This window comes from Pseudopodoces humilis, chromosome 16 (genome assembly GCF_049639895.1).
Source record: "Pseudopodoces humilis isolate 2021_Gansu_Grassland_sample_001 chromosome 16, ASM4963989v1, whole genome shotgun sequence".
In the NCBI taxonomy this organism is placed as follows: domain Eukaryota; kingdom Metazoa; phylum Chordata; class Aves; order Passeriformes; family Paridae; genus Pseudopodoces; species Pseudopodoces humilis.
Genome location: NC_142215.1, coordinates 3487258 through 3509960, shown reverse-complemented (window position 1 = coordinate 3509960; position 22703 = coordinate 3487258). Strand labels below are relative to the sequence as shown.

Genomic DNA, 22703 nt, shown 5'->3' with positions numbered 1-22703 from the left:
CGCCGCTGGTGACGTCACCGCAGCGGGGTCTTCACCTCAGCCGGCATTTCTTGACCTGACCCACAAATTGCTGCTCGCGAGTTGAGCAATCTGGGCTTTGGACTCAGGTCTGGCATGGGGCATGTTTGCTACATGAAAATATTACCTTTTTCAGCACATTCCTTCATCATCGAGTTATGAACACGACGTTATATATTTTAGGTAACATAGCTATTTAAGGTATCACACATCATATTTATTCACATGAAAATTTCTAGTTTTAACAAGGGTTTAATTGTGTGATCAATCTGCTTTTAAAATTAAAATTTTAAAATTGATTTTAAAATTAAAATTTAAAACACAGCCGTTTCTGCATATATCAGTATTGTTAATCCCTTTTTTTAAGTAAAACAAATCTATGTTAAAGCAGGTTTCTTAAGCAGTAAAACTGTCTTAACTTTGAACAGTTTTGAGTACAGTCTCCAACATGACATCTGAAACTTGTGAAGCCAATTTTGTGATACGTGTTCATAGTTACAAATGCCACCAAGGAAGAGAATTACAGCTAGGGATCAGTTGGCAGTTAGGAAATTATGTGCATGTTAATATGTAAATATGAAAATCTAGTTTGATGGATTCAGCAGTTCTGTCTTGGTGGTAATTGATTAAGCTACACAAAGATTGTAGGTCATTTCCCAGTTTAGCAGCATTATGAAATACATTCTGGTTAGACATCTTGTGTAGTTTTTTCTGCTTTAAGTCTGTGAAGGCTGCAACTTCTTAGCAATCTTTTGCCTTCAACTAACTCATTTATTTGAATATATTTTCAAAAGGAGATGAGGTAATCTGTCTTTTCAGTCTCAGAAATCTGACTCCCATTTTGCTGAAGACATGATAATGTCACTTCGAGGTTGTAGTTCTGTTCAGTAGTGAATTGCTCACCCTGGACACATCCAAGATTGCCCTGATGGATACTTGGGGGTATGGACTCAGGGTATTGTATAGACATTCCTGCTGCCATTTTTCCTGCTGACACATTGTAGTATGTGATTAAAATGACTTGGGTACACCATGTTTGTGTGTCTGGCTTTTGTTTCAAAACCTAAAAAATCTCTAACTCTCTTTCAGCCCGAAAACCTTGCACAGAAGCTTCCAAACCTCGTGGAATTGTGAGTTTGCTTAGCAGTTCTAATACATTTTTATAATGCTTATCTGTCTCATCTTAAAATAATCTAGAATGTATTACTTGCAAATAATTTATATCTTAAGTGTGGAGGGCTTTCTTGGAGGGCAAGAAAGGGTAATTTTTTTGTTGTGTTTTTTTAATTTGTTTGTTATTAGGCTTTTTTTCTGAAGGAGGCATATTAAGTCAAATTTTAATTTTTTTAAATTTCTTGTTTCTTTTACAAGAATAACCTGTATACCACTGTCTGTACTGCTCACGGGAAAAAACCCCATAAATTCTGTGTAGACTTGTCACACTGATAAACCCCTGGAACCTCCCAGTGCAGTGGTCAGAGGGTTGTGACAGAGCCAGAGTTACAGCCTTCAGCCCATCCCTAGCTGCTCATTCCCACCCCAACTCCCAGGGCTTTTATGATCTCAGTCTTGCTGATTGTAGTAATAAGTTTCTGGAACCAAGTCACAGATTGTCAAATAGGAGCAGGGATGAGCATGTAGGGGTAGTAACTATGGAGTGATGATTGCTGTAGGCAAAGCAGTTTATCCAGTCTTATTCAAAAAATGGATGTCCCATGAACTGGTTTATTTTGACAATTAACTTAATTAAGCCCCTGAGACAATGTGTTCTTCCTTCCCCTTTTCTTATATAAAGTTGTGATTACCTTCTGTGGTAAATTGGCAGTGGTGGGGTTAAAAGGGATATCTTCTTTGCCCCTTTTAAGCCCTTTGTCTCAGTTTCAGATGAGTAACTAATGGAGCACTGATTGTGTTTATGGGAGCTGTTTATCTGAGGAGTCAATGTCCTCAGCTGTCTGATCTTGTCATCCTCATGTGGCCCTTTAACCCCACCTTTCTGGAGCCAGTGTCCACAGTGTAATTGAACTGGTTTGTAGGTCACTGCAGTCTCCGACTCACTCAAGAGCGAATCCTATCTCATCGTGCCTCTGTCTTGAGTGTTTGCGCTCTGAAGCAGTAAAATAAATATTTTTATATTTGATATCATGATTTGCCACTGGGCATCAGGAAGCCTGTTTAAACTACAGCTTAAAATAATTTCATACAAACACTGATTTATATGAGTCAAGCCTAATTATTTGGTGTTCAGCAAGCTCAGTTGTCCCACCATTATCCCACACATTCTGGTGGTCTGGAGAGAGCTGCAATGGGCCTTTGGTTTGTAAAGCTCAAATAGGACAAGTCAGTTCTTGATGAGACAATAAGAGGTGTTCTGTTTTGGGGGAGGAGATCACAAAATAAGGATTTAATTAAATAATATTTTGTTATGGTAGTTTTCAATTTTGAGAGACAAATTATTTTTACTTTCCTAGAAGTTACATCTTTAGTTATTTAATTTGTGTGTTTTTCTTTGTATATCATGCCCCTGATGCTGGGCTATAAGGTGTAGCTCCTCTTAATACAGGTTTTTTTAGCTTAAGTGAAATAGTTCACAAATATTTTCAGGAGCTGCAGCTGAAATGGGTAGGAGAATTCTCATCCTATGTTTCTACAAACGTGTATGCTGTTCTTCTGTTTGTTAAGTTTTTAGCAAACTACAGTTTTTAAAGAAAAAGAGAAGGTTTAGGTGCCCCATGCAGTTGAAATGTTCATATGTCTTTTCCCTTGTTCTGTCCCCCTGAAAAGAGAGGCTCCTACTTTAGGAAATGCTCTTGGAATACAGTAGGAAAAATGCCAGGAAAATAATTCCATGTGTGCCTAAGTAATTGAACACTGAGTACTCAATATTCCTTTACAGTTGGATATCAGTATTGGAAAATTTTGTTAGTTATTTTCTACAAGATCCAATTGTTCTTTTGCAGCAATGATGATTGAAATCTGAAATGTGTAAAATATAAGATCAGTTTTTATGTTACAAGAAGTATTGGAAGTGCTCCATCAGAGGGTGCTGAATATTCTTAGTGAGAGATCTGGCCACCCTCTGTAGCTGCATAAATAACCATGTGTAAGATTGGGTTTTTCTTTTGAAAAATGAACTTTAAGTTTGAAAACCCACTTTCAGTGAATAGATCATGTGCTTATTTCTTCACTGAAAGTGTGAGAGTTTATGTGCAGGGGAAAATGTTTGTAATTGTGTAACTTGTGTGGGTGTGGGCTTTTTTTCTTTCCTTGGCCAGCATTTAGTGTCAAATAACCTGGTGATCAAATATGATTTATTCTGGTTATTCTCTCTGCTTAGTCTCTTCCCTTTTTGTTTTCCTCCGTATGACTCGCAAAACTAAAGCCCATTATTATTGTAACTGTGAATGGTTTGTTTTACATAATTGTATGTAATTTTGTTTTATTTTTATGCTAATCATTTAATAATACAAGTGAAACTTAAGTACCTGTCCATTGCCAGTTTATACAGTTTCCACAGCTTTTGTGGTCATAGGGAGGAATGTCTTTGAGGGTGCTCTTTCAGTCTGAAATTGGATATTTTGCAAACTGATTATGTAGCAGAAGTCCTTGAGGGTAACAGGTGGTGTCCTCTGCTTTTTCTCCTCCCCCCAGGTACCTTCATTCAAATAACATAGTTGTTGTACCTGAAGGTAAGTAATCTACCAGCTTACGATAAGTGGCAGGAATCATAAAATATTCATTTTTCTTCTTTGAAGAGGCCTATTTTTCCTTTATTTTCCCATAAAACATTAAAGATTTTCATACAAAATATACCAGTGTAGCTTTTAGTTGATAATGTCCTTGTTTATGCTATGTTAAATTCTTTTAATGAATTCTCAAATGCACCTAGATGCTGTTTGCTCCAGTTCTAATTGCAGAAAGGGAAAAGGCTAAATGGCACTCATCTGCAGAAAGTAAAAATCCAGAGTGTCTGCTGCTTTCAGGCAGTTACCACACTGAATACTCTGCTGGTTTAGATCATGACAGATTTGAAACCCAAAGGAGCAAGAACTTCTGCTAGTTTCTTTTCCTTGTCTTAATTGCAATTATGCTCCCAACTTGAGGAATTTGTGTTCAATTTATGCTCTTTCTGAATATAAATTGGATAGAGTCAAAGGAAGAGAATGGTGAAAGTGGTTTCAGAGCAGAATTGTCTGAGGAGAATCTGGAGGTAGGAGTATTCTGTCCATCACTGTATTTGTTACTCCCGTCTCGCTGCCAGCAGAGCTGTTCGTTAGCTAGAGCAGCATTTCCACAATTGATGTCACTGAGTTGTGAGACCGGCTTTAGCACCTCGAGATGTGCTCAGACACAGCTGTTGGGTACTGTGGCTTGTCCTCCTCTCGCAGTCCTGTGAAAATTTTCATGTTACTCTTGGGTCACATTCATGTTTTAATCTGTTCTCTCACAAGCCATTGGCTCCCTGGTTAAGCTGCAGTTTCTGGACCTGAGCGACAATGCCCTGCAGATTGTGTGTCCAGAGATCGGCCGCCTGAGGTCCTTGCGGCACCTTCGCCTGGCAAACAACCAGCTGAAATATTTACCTGCAGGTGAGTGCCGTGTCTGAGGGGTCACAGCACTGACACAGCCTTGCAGCTTCACTTGCCAAGTGATCTGCTCTTGGTTTACTGACTGCTGCACCCTGCACTTGCTGGGATTGCGGTTTGTATTGCTCCCAGTGCGCTCTGTAGTTAGAGAAAAGCTGTGCTCTGTGTGCTTGCAGAGTCCTGAGAAATGCTGCTGAAGCGGGAAAAATGTATTTATTTAACAACGTTTGCCATCGTATCAAGAAAATATTGAACTTCTTTGAGAAGACACAAAATGCCAATGACAACTGTCATTATGATAAAATGATGTTTCTTCCAATTTTCCACAATAGAAAGGATTCCAGTCCTTCCTTCCTTTCTTTTCGCCCAACAGCCCCAATCTCATATTTTCTAAAAAGACACGTCTAGTAGCTTTGCCTATGGCAGTTCTATCTCATTGTGACAGTAGATAACAAATGTTTGTCTTGCTAGTTTACAATAAAAAAGCAAAATTTATTCAAAGTAAATGTGACACAAAGTCAGAAAAAGTTGGCCATAGGCAGATTTTGAATGATTTTTTTGTCTTCTAAATACTTTGATAAGCAGATATAACATTATTATTCTTCCATCACCCTTATATCTGTTCAGATAAGATAATGGTGATTTTCAAATACTTTTATAATTTTAGTTTTTAATTTTTCCCTGGTGCATTTGCATTTTCTGATCTGCAGAGATGATAAAAATTTAAGGCTATGATTTCAAAAAACTGGTCTAACTTAATCTAACAGGATTAGCTCTTGATTCTATTTTAACTAATTTCTCAATGTGACCTTCATATGTTTTAAGTTCACATTTTTTATTCTCAAGAAATGTATTGCAAATGCTCCTTGAAGTTTTGGGTGCAGAAGTCTCTCTGTCCTTTCCTTGCACTTTTCTAGACTGCTTAAAAAAAAGTCAAAGGATGGTTATGATTAGAAAGAAAAAAAAAATGTATATGACTATGTAAATGCTCTGGAATGGAATTAGATAAACCTGTTAAACATTATGACCCAGGGCCAATAAAATTTCCATCAATTTTCAGATGTCCTACATTCAAAAGAAAGGAGTGACTTGAGTGTGCTTTATGTTCCTCAAAGATAATTTACCTTATGGTGCTGTACCATGAAAGAAAGACTTGTTCAAAGAGAAAGTGACACATTTTCTGCAAAACTTCACACATTAACTTAAAAAGGTTCCAAAAAAGACTTTCAAAAGGATAATTTACATTACTGAAGAGTTGATTTGGAGTCTACCACATTTGATTAGGAACTGGTATCAGCTGAGACTTGCTGCATTAAATTTCTCCTGAAGTTTATAGAAAATTTGGTCCTGAGCATTGTCCCTGAACGTGTTTAGGTTTGTGTGCATGAAAAGTTGGCATGTTCAGGAATGCAACTGGTGTTGCCTGCTTGTGCATTGGAGAATGCAGTGCTGTGTGGTCTTTGTGTTTGTGGTGGTGTCCCTTGTGCCACTGCTGCTGCTGGCACTAATCCTGTCAGCGGGACTGGATGTCACACAAGTGTTACCAGCCCAAGCAGGATTAGCCTTTCACTCACACTACATAATTTGCCCACTGGAGAGTTAATCTATTGGACTGACTGTTTACTAAACAGAACAATTCCCAAAGAGGGCTTCCAAGCATGTTTTCTTAGATGTTCTCTGTAAAATTGTGAAGACTTCAAAGACTTAATTTAAAAAAAAATCTTACAGTTTCAAAATAACACTTATGTTCAACAATTGAAAAAGGAGAGCAAAATAATAAATTTTGATTGTTTCATCCTTAATTATCCTGGTAGCATGAATCTTCATTATAGTGTCAGCTAGCATTCTGTTGGGAAATTCTGTTGGAAAACTGGCAAGTTCTGCTGAACAAGGATAGGACATGATTTCACTGCAGTGCATCATTTTGCTATGTGTTCACTTTCTGCACGGCAGACACTGCACTGCTAGGGAAAGGCAACTCTAAATGGCTTTAATTTATAATAAGGAACCATTTAAGATATAACTTAGCTTCTACCAGCACAGCTTGTGCAGAATTGAAAGATCTGCTTTAAAAAAGTGCTTTTGGGTTTAGATGACAGTCATTTATGGAAATTTCTTTAGTGGTTGCCCTGGCATTCCTCTTGGGTCTCTATTCCCCATGTCTGGTGTTAAAAGTACCCTCAGTTTTTTCAAAATTCCATGGATATCTAGGAAGATACTCTTGGTAATATCCTAAATCAATTGCTAAGAAATATCTTCCTTGCAGCTGCCGAACTGTTGGATGGTAAATGTTTGCTATTATGTGTCTGAACACCCCCACTGTTCTATTGCACTTTAATTCTTAAGAATGTTTCTTTGTTGTGTCTTCCTTAATTGTGATTAAGAGCTGGAAGAAACAATGCACTTAATAGCATATGTTGATTCATTATGCATTTTTAATGGTTTTGTTCCACAATTGTGCTCCTAATGTTCATTTTTAGTATTTAAGATTTGCCTTATAGAAATTAAATTTTGAACTAATTCAAGTAGTGTGCATTTAAGATTTAGATTTAAGCCTCTAGTCTGATTGTAGAGATTTTTCAGACTCAGATAGAGGTTGAGCCTGCGCTGTTGTTTATCTTCACTGGAATGGGCAAGGTTTTGATCTTTTAAGTACTTGTTTTAATAAAACATGGGAGAAATTAATAATGACAACAGCTCTGCTTTTCTCAGGTTTGGTCATGATTGTTCAGTGAGTTTTAAAATAATATTTTAAGGGAGGAGATGGGGAAGAATGATACAAATACATGTAGACAGTGTGGAGACATAAGCTTTAGCTTCCTGAAGAAATCAGGTAATTCAAGGACTGATTAGGAGGAAAATGGGCATTAGGTGAAGCATGGAAATGGTGTCCCTTGGAGATGGGGAAGCACCTTCTGTGCAGTGGCACTCTGGTAGTGTGACTGATAGTCCTTCCTTTCGGCTCAGCAAACACTCCCAAATCACTGACACCCTCGGAGCAGATCCTGAGCTTTGGCCTCAAGGCTCTGTGTTTGATTTGCCACTGCTGAGGCAGCTTCCATCAGCATCCTTCAGCTGTTGGGAGAACTGCTCAGAGGTGACTCAGCTGCACTTGATGAGAATTAAAGGGAAAAATTTGTCCAGAATAAGCGTGTTGAAACTGAAATATAATAACAAATGGCTGGAAGAAAATGCTTTGTAAAATTATCTTAGTGTTATATTTTGAATATACTTCAGATAAGATTAATAAGCGGACCAGCTTCTGCCTAATGCAGTTGTCAGTATCTACGTTCTGGGGTAATCAGAATCCCTGAGAGGTTCTGCCTTTCAGAGATGAGCTGATTAAAACAGTTGCAGATAAGTAAAACGAGGTTTAATGTTCTAAAGTTCTCTTGAGGACTTGTTTTCATTTAAATGCACAACTTTTTTTTTGTTCTGCAAATTGTAAATCTTGTAGCTGCTGTCTTTAACAGTTTCTTGGTTGATTTATTTGGCTCTGGTAAATGCAATTCTTGAACATCAAGTAAGTTTTGTGAAGTTTTCTGCTATTTAAATGTAGCACTTAAATAATCTGAATTCTTGAGGGCCATTTGGAAATGTGTGACACCAAAGATGTTACTGGAAAAAGTCAACATAAACAAAAGATGGTTATTTCATATTATTACATTAGTTCATGTATGAGCTTGACTTAGACATGACACTGTGTTTTCACAGATGAACTTAATTTTTTCCAAGATTTCTCTTTTTATTCAGTGAATTGATAATTAATTTAAATTTGGAATTGTAGAGTTAGTTCTATATATGAGTATTGTCAGAAGGAAATTTTCTGATCTTCTCACTCACAAATGACCAATTAGAAAGTTCCCCTTTGTTTCTGATGGTTATAATGCGTATGACACTTCAGTTCCTTTCATTCTTGAGAAATACTTCTCTTTGTGTGAGTAACTGTGTCATTTGAAAACAAAATAAATCCAGTGAGATGCGTTATAAAAATTATTCTTGATGAGTCCTGAAGTCAAGGTTCTCTGTTTTGCTGTTACCATTTAGATTTGGTTTGATTTTAGCCTTGGAATCTTTTGATGTGCAGTGCTGGCTCTTCAGGTTTACATTTTGATCTTTTATCTGGAATGCATGTTTGGGGAACAGATGACTTAAAAGAGAGTGGGTTATACTCAAAGTTAGATTTAAGTTTCTTGTTTGACAAGGATTTGATTTTTTTTCTTGCCCATTGCTTGAGAGGTACTTCTCTTTAGAAACAGCAAGTTTTGTAGCATCTTGTTCTAAGATTTAATTAAAAGTGAGGTTATGTTTACTCAGCACATGCTGGAGTTAATTATAGATTTACTGAAATGAAAAGCTTAATGTTTTGCCAAGTCAAGAGCAAAAGCTAAGTAATTAAAGAAGAGGGTATGGTTTATGATCCCAGCCCATCTTTTGGCAAAATTCCCTTTAAGAAGAGGGGAAAAAAAATCAGCAGTTGTCTTGACATGGGCTAGACCATGATTCCCTTTGTGTATGTTGTTCAGGAACTTTAAAAACCAAGAGCTGAGTGTGTCAACCAAGCAAAAAAAAAGAACAAAATGTGGCCAAATAATAGCAAATTTGTTGTTAAATGTGGGGTTTGTGTTTGTTTGAATGTTAAGGGAAGTGCAGGTGATGGAGCAGCCGTTGCTGGAGGGGGGTGCAGGTCTGTGCCAGAGTCCAGGGCAGGTTCCTGCCCCAGCAGAGGGAAAGTGTGGCTTCCATTGCAAATCCACACTTCTGTGTTGTCTCTGGAAGCTCCTGCAGCTTGCATCCACTTGTTGCCATTTTGCTTCCTTTAGGCAGACTCTGAAGGAAAATGAACTTGTGTCTTCGATGTATTTAAAGTGCAAACTGCAGCAATGTTATGGGAGGTTAACAGCACAGAGACCCTTCCTTTCAGTTCTGTTCAAATCCTTTTTCTTTTTAGGGCAAATTGTTTTAGAAATATAATCAGTTTAAGACTCATTAAAATACATTTGTAGGCTTATAAAACTTTTATCTTCAAAGCATTTGAGAAAGATCCTGTGAAGCTGATAAGGGAGTGTTATCCTCATTTTACAGAGTAGAAAAAAAAGTGTTTTTAACAGAAGTGATTTGCTCCAGGCCACAGCAGGAGTCAGTGTTAGCCAGAAATAGAACTTGGGTGTTCCCATTCCATTTGTTAAGACCACACCTTTTTGAGGCCGATCATATTTAATGTTAGGGAGGATTGAGTCTTCCCACCCATTATTAGGAAATTAATAATTATCTCTCCATAATGAATAACCCTCTAAGTTAATAGGAAATTAATAGCGGTAAGATCAGTGAGTTTAAATTACTGAACCGACTTGTGCTTCCAGAAGGCTGGAAGAGTTAAGGCAGATGAATTTTGAAATACATAACTTTTATAGATAAATACTAGATAATTTTCTCTTGCATAGGTCACTTCAGTGTGATGACAAGGAGGGTTCAGTCGTTACTAAAATTATAAATCAAATTATAATTGTTGATTGCTTCTTTGTCTATTTATACAGTAACCCTTGGAATGTTGAGTGGTTATTGCAAAGTCTGCTTTGCTTCAGAATTTGCTTTACTAATTGGGGGCAGGAGAAACTTCCAGATATGAAAACTGCATATTCATTTCTCTCACTTTTTTAATGTTGCTGTAAAGTACAATATCTGTATTTACTATTCATACTAGTATTTAACTGGTAAAGACTTCTTGTATACCCAGCTTAGAATTCTGAATAGAGCTCAATATAAGGCATTTCAGTAAATCTTAATTAAAGGCACATAAACACGACTTCTTCCCTCCCTTCTTTTCACAGTAGGTTTCCACTGATGGGTACAGCTTGCCAGTAATTCTATTCTTACTCTAGACCCTGGCATGAAAATATGTGGTCCTAACTCATTTTTTTGAACTTGTGTTCCACATTTTGATTTAGAGGCTTCAAAATCAGAGGAATAAATTCGGCTTCTTAGCTGCTCTCCCCAGATTTCCCTTCTGCTTTTATTACTGGTTATTCTCTGGTTAGGGCAGATTGCTTTGATACTTAATAAAGTTCAAATTTTTTTTATAATGGTTGTGAATTTAAAAGCAAAGGCACAAACTGATGTAGACCCTGTTCTTTTTTCCAAGTTGGCATAACCTTAGTCCACTCTGCTTTCCTAATTTAGTAACATGGATAAAAATATGCACGACGGGACAGGTTTGGTACGCCAGGCACCCATCCAGGAGCGTGGTGTTTTTAAGTAAATGGACTTGTGGGGATTTGAGGAAAACACAGATTAGGTTACATGAGCACTCTAGAAGTATGTGACTATTTAAAGGAGCATGGCCTCCTAAATAAAAATCTGTGGAGGAATTGATGCCTAATTATTAAAAACAAGGTTTTCTTTGCACAGATCTGTAAATTATGTGCTCTGTTTAATAATTCAATTCTAGCTTCAGTTTGCTGTATTAAAACCAAGGGTCAGCATACTAAGCTTTACATTACCTCTTAGGTTCATCAACAACTAATTACTTTTTTTCCTAAATCGATGCAAAACTTACCCACACTTGCCTGTTACTGTGTTGTGTTTTTCACATCAGTATTAGTAAGGCTTTGGTAATTATGCTGTATTAATCCAGAACCACAGTAAAAATACCTGATAGTATCTCTAAGTCATTCCTTAGATTTCTAGGAGGAAAAGATTTTAAATGTTTTGGTTTTGTATAAACTCCAATACAGCCCTATCCAGGCAGACTGTGAGGACTGAATTTTTTTATTATGAAAAATTTCCCGTATGAAATTACAGCAGGGAGGAGTCAGGAACAAAATGGCAACGTGGATGGGAAATGATTGGGGTTGGACTTTGAGACTGCCTAGAGGTGACCAAAGCACAGGGCAGTGTATTGTACAACTGGTATTCCTTATGGATTAACTTCCGTGCACGTCCAAGCACAGTGGTAACTATTTAATTAAAGGATGTTGATTGCTTGAGATTTTATAACAGTCTGCCTTGCTCAAACATTTGGTTTGGGTTAAAATCTCAGGAGGACTACTAGTACTTTTGAGTGCTTGAAATTTATGGGGAGGGAAGTGAAGACAGAGAATAAAAGAATTCCCCTAAATTCCTAGAAATTTTCGCTGACTGAAGTTTTTCCTGTATACCCTCACCTGTATAGAATGTCAGAATGAGTCATCTGTGCACAGAGCTGCTCACTGTTCTCTCTTTGTCTGCTTGCCCCTTCTTAGTGTTATTTTCTTTTCCACTTCCCCCCTGTTGAGGGGCTTTTAAAAGCCTCTTTGTTACTATCATACAACATTTTTCAGTGTACCATGGAAGGTTCATAATGTCACTGGATGCTGGTAACAAAAATAGTATAAACATAGTCAGAAAAATTCCAGACCTATATTTTATGGTTAAAAATATTTTTCCAATATAGGCTTTTGTTCCAACACTTCTTCCAGATGGGCTTCTACTGGGTGCACTGGAACTGAAATATTTCCTGTAACTGTAGCAGAAATGACGTTAAGAAACAAAAAATCCAACAAAAGTATCTCTTTCAACAATGGCCTGCGGTATTCCTGGTATTCCTCATTCTGGTGATGCACAGCAGGTCCTCAGAAATGCATGTGCTGAGTGTGTATGTGCTGTAATTCAGTAATCTAAAAACTAATGGGAACCAGTTGGAGGAAGCCATCAGCGTCTCTCATTGTAACATTTAAATTATGGATTCAAATATTGCTTTGTGTACCAGGCTTATTGGACTAGAAAATTCCATCTTAATATTTGCTATTCTAATTTAGAGCAATCACTGGAAAAAGTATTTAGAAATTAGGCTCGTTTAGTGAGCATGGGCTTAGTTAAAAAAAGAAATTGTGATATGGTTCAGTGTGTTATATTTTCAAGTATCTGCAATTTCATGAAACAGATTTTAACTTCTGTGGTCATTCCATATCAGAGGAAAAGATCAGGCACAAACCGAACCTGGCAATGAGGCTTCATGTCAGTAACTGGAAGCCTAAAATCCTATTGTAGCACAAGGTAATGACCAAGTGTTTTGAGTTTTCTAATATTAGTTCTACTATATTTAAAGGTCACTCAAAATTGTAACATAACTTTATTGATTTTGATTTTTTTCTTCTTTCTTGCACATTTTAGCAAGATTATAATAATTTTGGCTCAGTCACACTTGTTTTTGGCCTCTAGCTTTGGTGATGCTTTAACTTGAAAAAAAAATCTGTGCCTGATTGAGTTTTGACTGTATTTAAACATGAGCAGTATGCTGATGTAATTACTGAGTTCATTAATAGATCCAGGAGTGTCTGGGAGCTGGATGCTGTACATCAGTGTCTCAGACATCTTTGTTTTGTTGGACTTCCTTCGTTTGATCTGGGCAGACTGACCTATAAATGTTCCTTTTTTATGTGGCAATTCTTCCTGGCTGCCAGATTGTAGTGACAGTTATGGTGGCATCACCTGTCTGGACAGAGACATCTTGGAATTACACCACCAGAGTTCTGCTCACTAATTGCTTTATTAATAGATTGTTGAACAAACCTGATTGTAGAGGGTAACACTGTGTCTGTGTGAGTTTGTGAGTTTATTGTCTGCCATGTGAGGCTGCCTGTGACTTGCTGTTGCCCAATTCTTTTATTTTCAATTCTGATTTTATTCTCAATTCCAAAATTCAGATCCCCATGTTTTTCATTTTGAAACTGGATTCTGAGACTGGGCCAATGCTGCCATTTGTTCCCTTCTGTTCCGTGTGAGATCCTAGTGAAATGTTTCCATGCACCAGAATTATCAACAGAATTATCCCCTCCAGCCCCTCCCTTTTCCTTCCCTCCTTTGAAGAGGAGCTCCTAAGAAACCTGATGAGGTGTAGGTGAAACAAGGATGGAGCAGGAAGAGCCAAACTAATTATTGCCGGTGGTGCTCCCAAGCCTGTTGAGCTTCTGCCTTAGCAGTGCTCCTGAAAATCAGAATCCTTGCAGGGACCTGTCTGTTCCTGAGCTCTGGGCCATGGGCTTTCCCCGTAGCTGTTCCCTTCGAGGGCTCTCAGATAGGAGATAAAGGGGTTGGAGCTGCTTCTAATGGGGGTACTTGGAAGATTCTTGCATTCCTGAGAGGATGGGAGCAGATTTAACTGGATTCTCTATTGTTCAGAGATTTGGTGCTGCCTCTCAAATCCTGGCTTGTTCTTCTACTCGGCAGTCCTTGATTTCTCAAGTTGACTGTAAGCCTCATTTCTCCAGGGCTTTTCCACTTGTTTGTGGGGGTAGACAGGAATTTTGAAGATGCTGAGAGTGCTTTAAGTAATCCTGACAACCATTCATCTGAAGCTTAAAACTATGCGAAAATGTTGGAGGTCTTAATATGACTGTAGAAATGTGGTAGCTATGTTGCATGTTCTTATGCCTTTTTATTAAATAAGAAGTCTTAAGCACAGCTCATTTCAACACAGTTCATTAAACATAAAATTGCATAACATTCTTCTAGTAAACTCAATTTGAGATTTCTCAGTGAATTGTTAAAATACAGTTGTTTTTTTTAAAGGGAAAGACTTGCATGTCCAAGTAACTTCCAGACTTTGCTTTTAAAAGCTAGTTACGTGGTATATGCAAAGCAATAAGTTGAAAGAAATTTAAGATTAAATATTGATTTTAATACTAGAGTGAGAAATAGTCTTGAGATGACAATAACATGAGTAATAGGGTGATGTGGAAATACTGCTAGACAGACAGATAGTTGATACAGTAATATACCAAGTTGTCATTCAAACACCTGACAGAAGAAATGACAACTTGAAGTTTTAAGGGTACATGGGAACAGAGCCTTGATGGAATTCCTCTCCTCTCCACTTCTGCTATGGATAGAGCTGCCACTTAGGAACTGATGGCTTTGGAAAGAAAGCCTCCTGACCTTTGAATGTCCCCCCAATGTCATGCTGAGCCAGGGGCCACGAGACAAAAGTGGGAAGTTTATACTGCAATATATAACTTTAGAGAACATTAAGTTGTCATTGCTGCTTTGATCAGTGATAGAATATACTTTGATAAAACTCAGATAAAGGGCTTCAGGCTGTAGCATCAAAACAATGCGTTGTGTTCCTTTTAGTTTGAAAAATGTATTTCTACAGTCTGTTTTTAAAAAGTGGAATGTGCTCATGAGAACTAATTAGACCTGGCACACAGACCTAGATAATGAAGGTCAAACGGAATGATTTGTTTTTTACATTTTGATTGTTTTGAAAACTTGGGTTTGAAATTTATGGGGAGGACTCATTGTGACAGTTATATACCACAGAAAAAAATCAGTCTGAAAGTGACTACAGTTGTGTTTGAGTTCAGTCATTATTCCATCTGTGGTGTTTGTTTTATATGAGTTTATTGTCTGCAGAGCAAGTGAGAGGAAGAAGTAGAGGGTCTTTGGTTGCTTTTGGTCAGTCTTACTCCTGTGCAGTTGAATCTAAAATGTAGAAAAACAGACTACTAGGAATTTCCTTTTTCAGGGATGTAATTCTGTGTGTTCCTGCTTGGAGTTTGAAGGTGTTTGTTACATAAATGCATCTAGAAATCCATAAAGACTATAAAACCTAACATTTCTAGTTGTTTTAATTTTATGGGTTATCAGAGTGGGCTCTAAAGCTTAGTAGATCATTACTCTGTTCATAGCTCTGGCAAATTCCCCTCCACCTCCAAAATTCTTGGTGGCATCTCTGGTAATCTTGGTAAATGAGAAAGTGATGGCTCATTGCATGTCTGGCTGCTTTGCTGTGCAACTGTCATCAGGACTGGTGAAAATTCATGTAATCACTGTTGTGTTTATCATAATAAAGTGTATTAAGATATTGTGGGGGGTTTAGTTTGTTTTTGTGCTTTAGATAAAGCCCTACCTAACCCAAAAAGGAATCTTTAGGATCCTTTACCTTTATTCTTACATAAGAAAAAAATCTTCATCAAAAGAAAATTCATGTAAGTTACTGTATCTTTTTTTTAAGGTGTCATTCCTTTTGAAACTTCTTCCCTCAACATGCTGAATCCTCTACTGAGAGCACAGCAAAGCCTCTTTGGAATTTGATACCAGGGTTTTTCCGTGTTAGGGCTGGCAGCAGTCAGGTTCTGAGCAGCACCCCCGGCTGTCACGAGGCGGGTTCTCCTCATTGTACAATGCATGTGTCAGCCTGTCTCCATTGGGAGAGGAGCAGGATGGGACTCCTAGTAAGTCTTTTCCCTTTGACTGCTCTTACAGAAACCACTTGTTACTGAGGACATGCTCTGAGAAATGAACCTCAACTCAAGTAATCGTATAGTGTGTAATCCCAGACCTGCTTCCTAAGTAAAGGAATTGCAGAAAAAGTTGGTTTGTAACTCATCTGTCATCAGTGAATTCTTCTGCTGATGATCTGATTGTAAAGATAAGCCTTTACTGATTGCCTGGCTCAAACACATGTGAGATATATGAACATCTCGCTTCTGCAACTTCAAAACAGATGCTCTTTAAAATACTTGTAAAAGTCTGGGTTAGAGCTGTTACCCAAAAGTAAAACTGAACTTCAAGGGAGTTTTAAGGGCGTCTCTTGTAAATGTTTGCCAATAGCTGTTCGCACGGGTGAAGACAGATGTGTATTGATAAGGCTGAGACCAAACCTCAGAGGTGGAGATGTATTTTGAGAAAGATGTTTCCAATACAGATGGTGTTGAGCTTTTTGTAGTACGAGAACTTCTTTAATGTCAACAGTCTGTTCAGTGGTGTTTAGTCAGGCCTTCAGAGAACCTCAGCTTTGAACAGATACTAAACTGCCGGTGTTTCTTCTCTGAAATTTTTCATCAGTTTGTAAATGTGTGAAAAAAGAAATGGTGGTAATGGCTTTGCAGTTTCCAGCTTTACCTCAGAAAGGCCTTAGTGATTTCAGTGTGCTGGACTGCCAAGGAGCTCTAACTTCATTTTGCTGCAGTGACTTATTTTGGGAGGGTCCTAAGACAAGTTCAAGTAATCTGTACAAGCAAAATCAGCTTTTCAGGGGGATTATGTCCATGACTGCTACCTTTACTGACATTGTTTTAAAGTAAATTTATCTGTTAATTCTGAATCAACTAATATGCTAGTAATTTTTCATGTAATACCTCTTACTAAACCTTTTACTAATTTGCAATTTGTGAGATCTTTTTTTATTTTGGTTGCACTAAATTAACATTTGTGACAGAAAAAAAAATAGTTCTTGAAGGTTATTTTTTTATAGTTTCTAGGGCTGGGTGTTAACTTTTAACTTACTTTAAGTTAAACTCTAAAGTCTTTATAAATAAAGTTATCTATGAATGTACTTTTGTCTCTTGGGTTCCCTTGGTTTTTTTTCCCTTTCTTTCCCTTAAGCTCTCCCTAACGTCTGTACAGTGATTAGCAGTATTAACAGGTAGCTGATTTTACTTGTGCATTAAGCAAATGCAATTTACTAGTAGGATTGAGTGCTCAGGGAAGCTTGGAGAACAAAGTCATTCAGTCTTTGAAAGGGAACAAACACAAACTGTTAATGCTGTGCAATAGAAGAATTTTATAATATATCAATTTCCATGCTGACCTTATTGACCAAGTATAATTCAGTTTTCTGCATACCACTGTGAGAGAGTTCAAGTATTCCATGTTATTGACATCTTTCTTTTTACTCAGCTGCTCTATTAAATGAATTGAGGCAAAATAGAGTGCATCATTTACTGACACTAAATCTAAATGGAAAAAGCCTGTAAAGAGAATGTGTAGAACTCGAGGTATGATGTGAGATTAACCTTCTCATGGTTCATGTCACACACAGAGTTTGATACCTGTATTTCTGTTAACTTAATGTTACTGTTGGGGTATTTAAAATAAAGATCTGTTTTCCTTTGTATTGTCCAAATCTGCATTAAATTGTCATTCTAGATGGAAGGCTTTGATGCCAAGCAAGTGCAAGTGTACTCTAGTTGGTAATTATTTAACGTTTGAGATCTTTATGAACTAAGACTATTTACTTGCGTAGGTAAAGCAGTGCAATTCAGAACTCCTTGAGTGGGGGGTTTGGAGTGTAATTACAAGCCTTGTCTACTTTGTGCTGATTTGAAACACTAAACAGCAGAAACTATCACTGATTAAGACAAGGCTTGCAGTTGCTTTCAGCATTTATGAAATCAGGATAATGCTAGTGTTGCTTGAAGTCAAATGTCTTCTTTTTTACTGATAATCTTAGTTTAAAACTCTTAGTAGTTGGTCCATACCATTTCTCAAGTAGTAACCATGTCACTATAGCAATTCCTGCCTCCCCTTCTCTGCTGGTGAATTCTCCAGGCTGAGTTCAGCAGAGACAGCTGGGACAGTGAGGAGAAGCAAGAGAATCTCCTGGTGTTGCTGCTAGAGAAGGACATCTGGATCTATAGTTTTCATGTATTGGGAAATTTCCTACAAGGTTTAGCCAGTCCCTCCCCAGTAATTGCTGTTGCAATTTGTAGTAACTGCCAGTGGCCTGGAAGAACTCTTATTTTCATAGGACGTGAATTAAGCGAGTCCCATCCAGTAGCATTCATTTAAAAAACTAATAATGGTAACTCCACTGCTGTAAATGTGGCTCCAAGCTGAAGATCTCCCTTTGATTCTTTTCCTTATCGCACACAAATTTGTAGTTGCATATTTTTGTTATGAAGGCCAAATTTGACCCTCAGAGAAGGGTGTTCTGTGGTGTCTCCCAGTAGTACAATGAGTGAGCCATAACTTGCTGTTTTACAACAGTACTTTGCACTGAAAGATGAAAATTGAACCTGGACCTATTGCTTTTGTTATGTATTTAGTGGAGAGGAAGAAAAAAAGCCCCTAACTAACCTCAAGAAGAAGAAAGATTTGTCTGTTGTGAGTTGGTTGGAAACAGTTGATAGCAACAGTCACAACAGATCGGTCTTTGTGTGGATTATTTAGACACCAGTGCTGTAATGGGTTAGAAGCCACTCATCTGTGTTTGTCAGAGAGACCTCTCTGTTGTGCTGATCTCTGGTTGTTCTTTGGAAGAAGAAAGGAAAAAGCTGTCCTAGAATTTACAGCCAGGACTAGCCCTGTCTCTGTGGCTTCCTGAGCTGTCCTTAATCTCTCTTTAGGATGCTCCTTTTGTTTGCCTTGGTTTCAGTACTGGTTTGTTATATTTAAGGAGCCATTTTCAGCTGTCTGGCACTGTGAGTTTAAATCATCAGCTCTGTATTTTATGCACAAAGTTTTTCTGGAAGGCTTTCTCCCCCCCCCTTTCCATGTATTGATATTAGTGCACAGTGAATGGTGGACAATGTGCAGCAGTAAAGATAGTCAGACATAAACAAAACAAGAGAAATATAACAGGTCTCATGCTTTATTCATGTCACTTTTGTTTATGTTCATACCACCCAGGAAAAGGAAAACAGCTGCTTCTCAATGAAAAGACAACAGCAAAAAAAACTCTTTAAGTAAGAGACTTCTTTTGTAGAGCGTTAGCAGAATTTTTCATGCAATATATTTGATACCATTTGATACCATTCTGACTCTTTGTACTTAATTTTGGCTGCTGTATTCAAAATTTGAGATATCATTTAATAAAACCATAGAATAATATTAATACATTAATTTCACATCTGTAACTTGTTTGTGTAGCAACAGTACCTTGCTGTGGGGCAGTGAAATAGGCAGAGCACACTAGAGCAAAATGAAAGGGTAGGTTGTCTTCTGAAAAAACAAACCAACCAAACAAACAAAAAACCCCAAACCAAGAAAACAGCAAACCTGATCATTTCATGGCCTTGAGTTACCTTTGTGCATAAACAATTTTTTCCTCTCCCTGTTCCTCTTGCCCTTCCTCCCACCTTTTCCACTTTTCTCGTGTATGATAATTTCTGGTATTTTTATCATCTGGTTTATTCTAACTGTTCTCATTGAAACCATCAAATTGTGGACAGAAATGTAATTCCAGACCTGCACTGAGAGGAAATACAGACTAATAACCACTGTGGATATGTGCCCTGTGTGTGTGCTGAGGGAAGCACAGAGTGCTGGGCCCATGGCATTCAGACAGCTGCCAGTTGTGTTAACTGAAGTTTAATTGTGGTTATAAGATGGGGAACCATTGACCTTTAGAAGAATTTGACTTAATGAGACCCTCATACCTGATGTCTATTTTCAGCCATTTTTAACTGACCTAAAATTACTGTTTAGCAAGGTTGGACTTTATGGAGCCACTTTTCTCACCTTTGCTTGTGAATGATGGCACAAAATAAACGAGGATTGGTACTAAGTTTGCATGTGACATTTAGCAAGGTTGAGGCAAAAGAGATTCTATTTTGGTGTGTTCAGTAGAAGTATGTATTTTTCACTTGGTTTTGGGCTTTGTCTGCTTCTTAAGTGTCTTGGAGAAGAGTCAATGTAGTTTATGGCTGAAGTAGGTGAAACCAAGAAATTGGGAACAGCTTTGAGGGGTGTTACATGACTATGTTCATTCACAAGGACTATCATGCCCCAGAAAAATCTTTTCCCCTGTCCTATGCAGCCAGGATATTTGTGTGAAATGAAGCCGTAAGTATTGCTTTGAAATTAATAGACTGAAGTTTGATCAGCTGTGATAGAGGCTTTCTTCTTCCATAGGATTCTTGTGGGTTTGAATTCATTCAGCACCTTATTTAAAAGGGAGTTATTCATAAAACACTTGCTGTAATATCACAAGATCTCTTCCAGTACCTCTTTTTTTCCCTCCTTGTAACAAACTAAACAAATGTTTCCCATATATTTCCAAATATATGGGAAGAATATAAGGAAAATAATCTTCAGGTCTATTAGACTTGAGAAACAGAACACTTTCCAAGCTCTCTCACCGCCAATACAGAAAAAGAGCTGCGTGCAGCAGTGTCAAAATGTAAATGGGATTCAATTTGCCTGTCCCTTTCATTGTCCTTAAATCTGTTTCAGTTATCATTAAACTTCCTTGTTTGAAGATGGCACAGGTCTACCTTAAGTGTCAATTTGTGCTAGAAAATTTAATTTTTATAGGCTGTGAAGTGTGAGCTGCATGGTAGGACAGTAAATGAAATGTAATATACGATAGGCTATTTAATTTGTTTTAACCATCTTAAAGTCTATTTAAGTCCTCCTGAGACATTCCAGAGCAGATCTAAAGAAGATCTTCTCCATCAAGCTCTCCGCAATTTAAACTCATACTTCCTGTCTGTTTTCAATTGGTAATAGTATCCGCTTAAATTTATGGCATGTATAGACTTTTTTTTCTAGTGGGACAGGTAGTAAGTTCTGTTATGTGTGGAAGATGTTGGACACTTTTCCTCACTGATGCCTGGTTTTACAGGTCTAATAAGGAAATGCATCTTATGCTCAGGTTCATGGAAGTTGATAAAAACATTATTTCAAGGGTGAAGTAGGGTAGTCCCTCTCAGCACCTTCTGTTCCTTTTCTGGAGGAACCACCATTTATTTTAGAGCCTTGGATAGGGAGGGAAGGCTGAGCTTACACTCCTGGGCTCTGGGAGCTCACAATCACAGCCAGACTCACAGGGCTCAGTTTTGTAGCTGTTCATAAGACATTGTCCCTCTGGTACCACAGGCTGGAAAACACCACTCCAGTGGGAAACAGCAGAAATTTGTTAGTCCTGTGCTGAAACCTTGGAACAAAGAGGATCCATCACCTCCTGTTAGAGCTCTTGGGTGGCAGAGTGTTAAAGGTTTGTACGATAATAGCAAGACCAGCATTACTGCCTACAATTCAAAGGAATATTAACAAACTTCCCTTCTAAGAAAATGCTGGCTGTACATAGAAATTGCCCCCTTGCCCTTTGGGAGGGAACAAGTATAACCCAGTCCCCCTCCTCCTTCACTGTTTCAAGCAGAGCCCTGACTAGCAGCACCTTCTTAACATGATTGTCTGTTCTTTTCTATTATGATTTTCTGTTCTTTTTCTTTCCATTTCTATTCCTTAAGTCTAGAAGTTCTTGCTTTTCCTCCTGTATGACAATTTGGTTTTCTACCACATTACTGCTACTTTAAATACTTGGGTTGACAGCAACCCAAAACCCAATATTATTTTTTACCCAGGTGCAAAATGGCAAGTCTAAACAAAGTAGACCCTTGAGAAACACCACCACTAGTAATATTTTCTCCATCCCAGTAATTTGCTATGAGGTGTGATCCTCAGGTGTTATCATTAACCAAGACATTTCATCAAAGAAAGATAAACCAGTATGACATGATTTACATTTGAGAGGATCTGGGCTGCATTTCCATTCTGCTTTCTATTTATGTTCCAGTCACTGGTTACTCTTGGGTGCTCTTTCCCCTTAGAACAGGTGTTATGAGATGCTGAGGAGCACTGAGCTCACATTAACAGGGCTTTTTTGAACACAGGTTTTACATTTCTTCTCCAACCCTAGGCTGCTATCCCAGAAAATGTCCTATTCATTGAGAATCCTCGTGCCTGAATCTGCAATTTTGATATATAACCCTTTTTTTTTTTTTTTTTTTAGTATTCTGGGATGGAAATTTTTTTAAGCAGCCTCATTTCATTTAGTAATGGATGTGGTAATTTGCAGTGCTTTGTCCTTGTTCCCATGAGGTATTCTGTCTCTGTCCTCATACACAGCATTATTCTTACAGGAAAAAATGATGCAAAAAGCTAATTTAATATTTGGTTTGTCCTCCTAATTTCTACTCCTTGTTGATGTCAGTTCTTCATTTCTTGTTCTTAATTTCTTGTTGAGAAGCCATTTGTTTGTCTATGAGTTCCCATTTTCCTGGCCTCCTGGCAGTTTGCATTTAACCTCTGCAGCCTGACCTCTAAGTGCCAGCTCTCTTTGCTGATCAGTCCCTTTTTCCATTCCTTGTAGGTTCTCTACTTTCCCTTAATATCCTGCTTTGAGGTGCATTCTCATGCAGGTAGGTCTGTAGCCCTTTCCTGTCCTTTAACTTTACTGGGATGTAAGGACTCCGATTTAAAGTAAACCCTTCCCTCCCATGCACTCAAATCCAACTGTGTATGTGTTTCATTTATCTTTGGATGAAATTTTGGTTTATTGCCCGTCAGGGAAAGGTGGGATTACTCTTGAAATGTAAAGAAAAACTGTTGGTT

General features: G+C 37.8%; 1 protein-coding gene across 5 annotated transcripts in view; it reads left to right on the top strand.

The window, feature by feature from the left end:
• Positions 1 to 22703, top strand: part of LRRC28 (leucine rich repeat containing 28) — a 55113-nt gene that overhangs the window by 5242 nt on the left and 27168 nt on the right. For 4 of the 5 annotated variants that reach the window (XM_088063117.1, XM_088063119.1, XM_005521610.3 and 1 more), the window contains 3 exons: positions 1108 to 1148; positions 3670 to 3707; positions 4470 to 4607. Coding sequence is in view for 3 of the 5 variants with exons in the window: in XM_088063119.1 (XP_087919245.1) it covers positions 1108 to 1148; positions 3670 to 3707; positions 4470 to 4607 (217 nt within the window). In the remaining 2 variants the exon portion in view is untranslated. Of the gene's footprint in view, positions 1 to 1107; positions 1149 to 3669; positions 3708 to 4469; positions 4608 to 22467; positions 22511 to 22703 lie in introns of those variants that run through there. The other variant, XM_088063118.1, reaches the window with a different exon arrangement.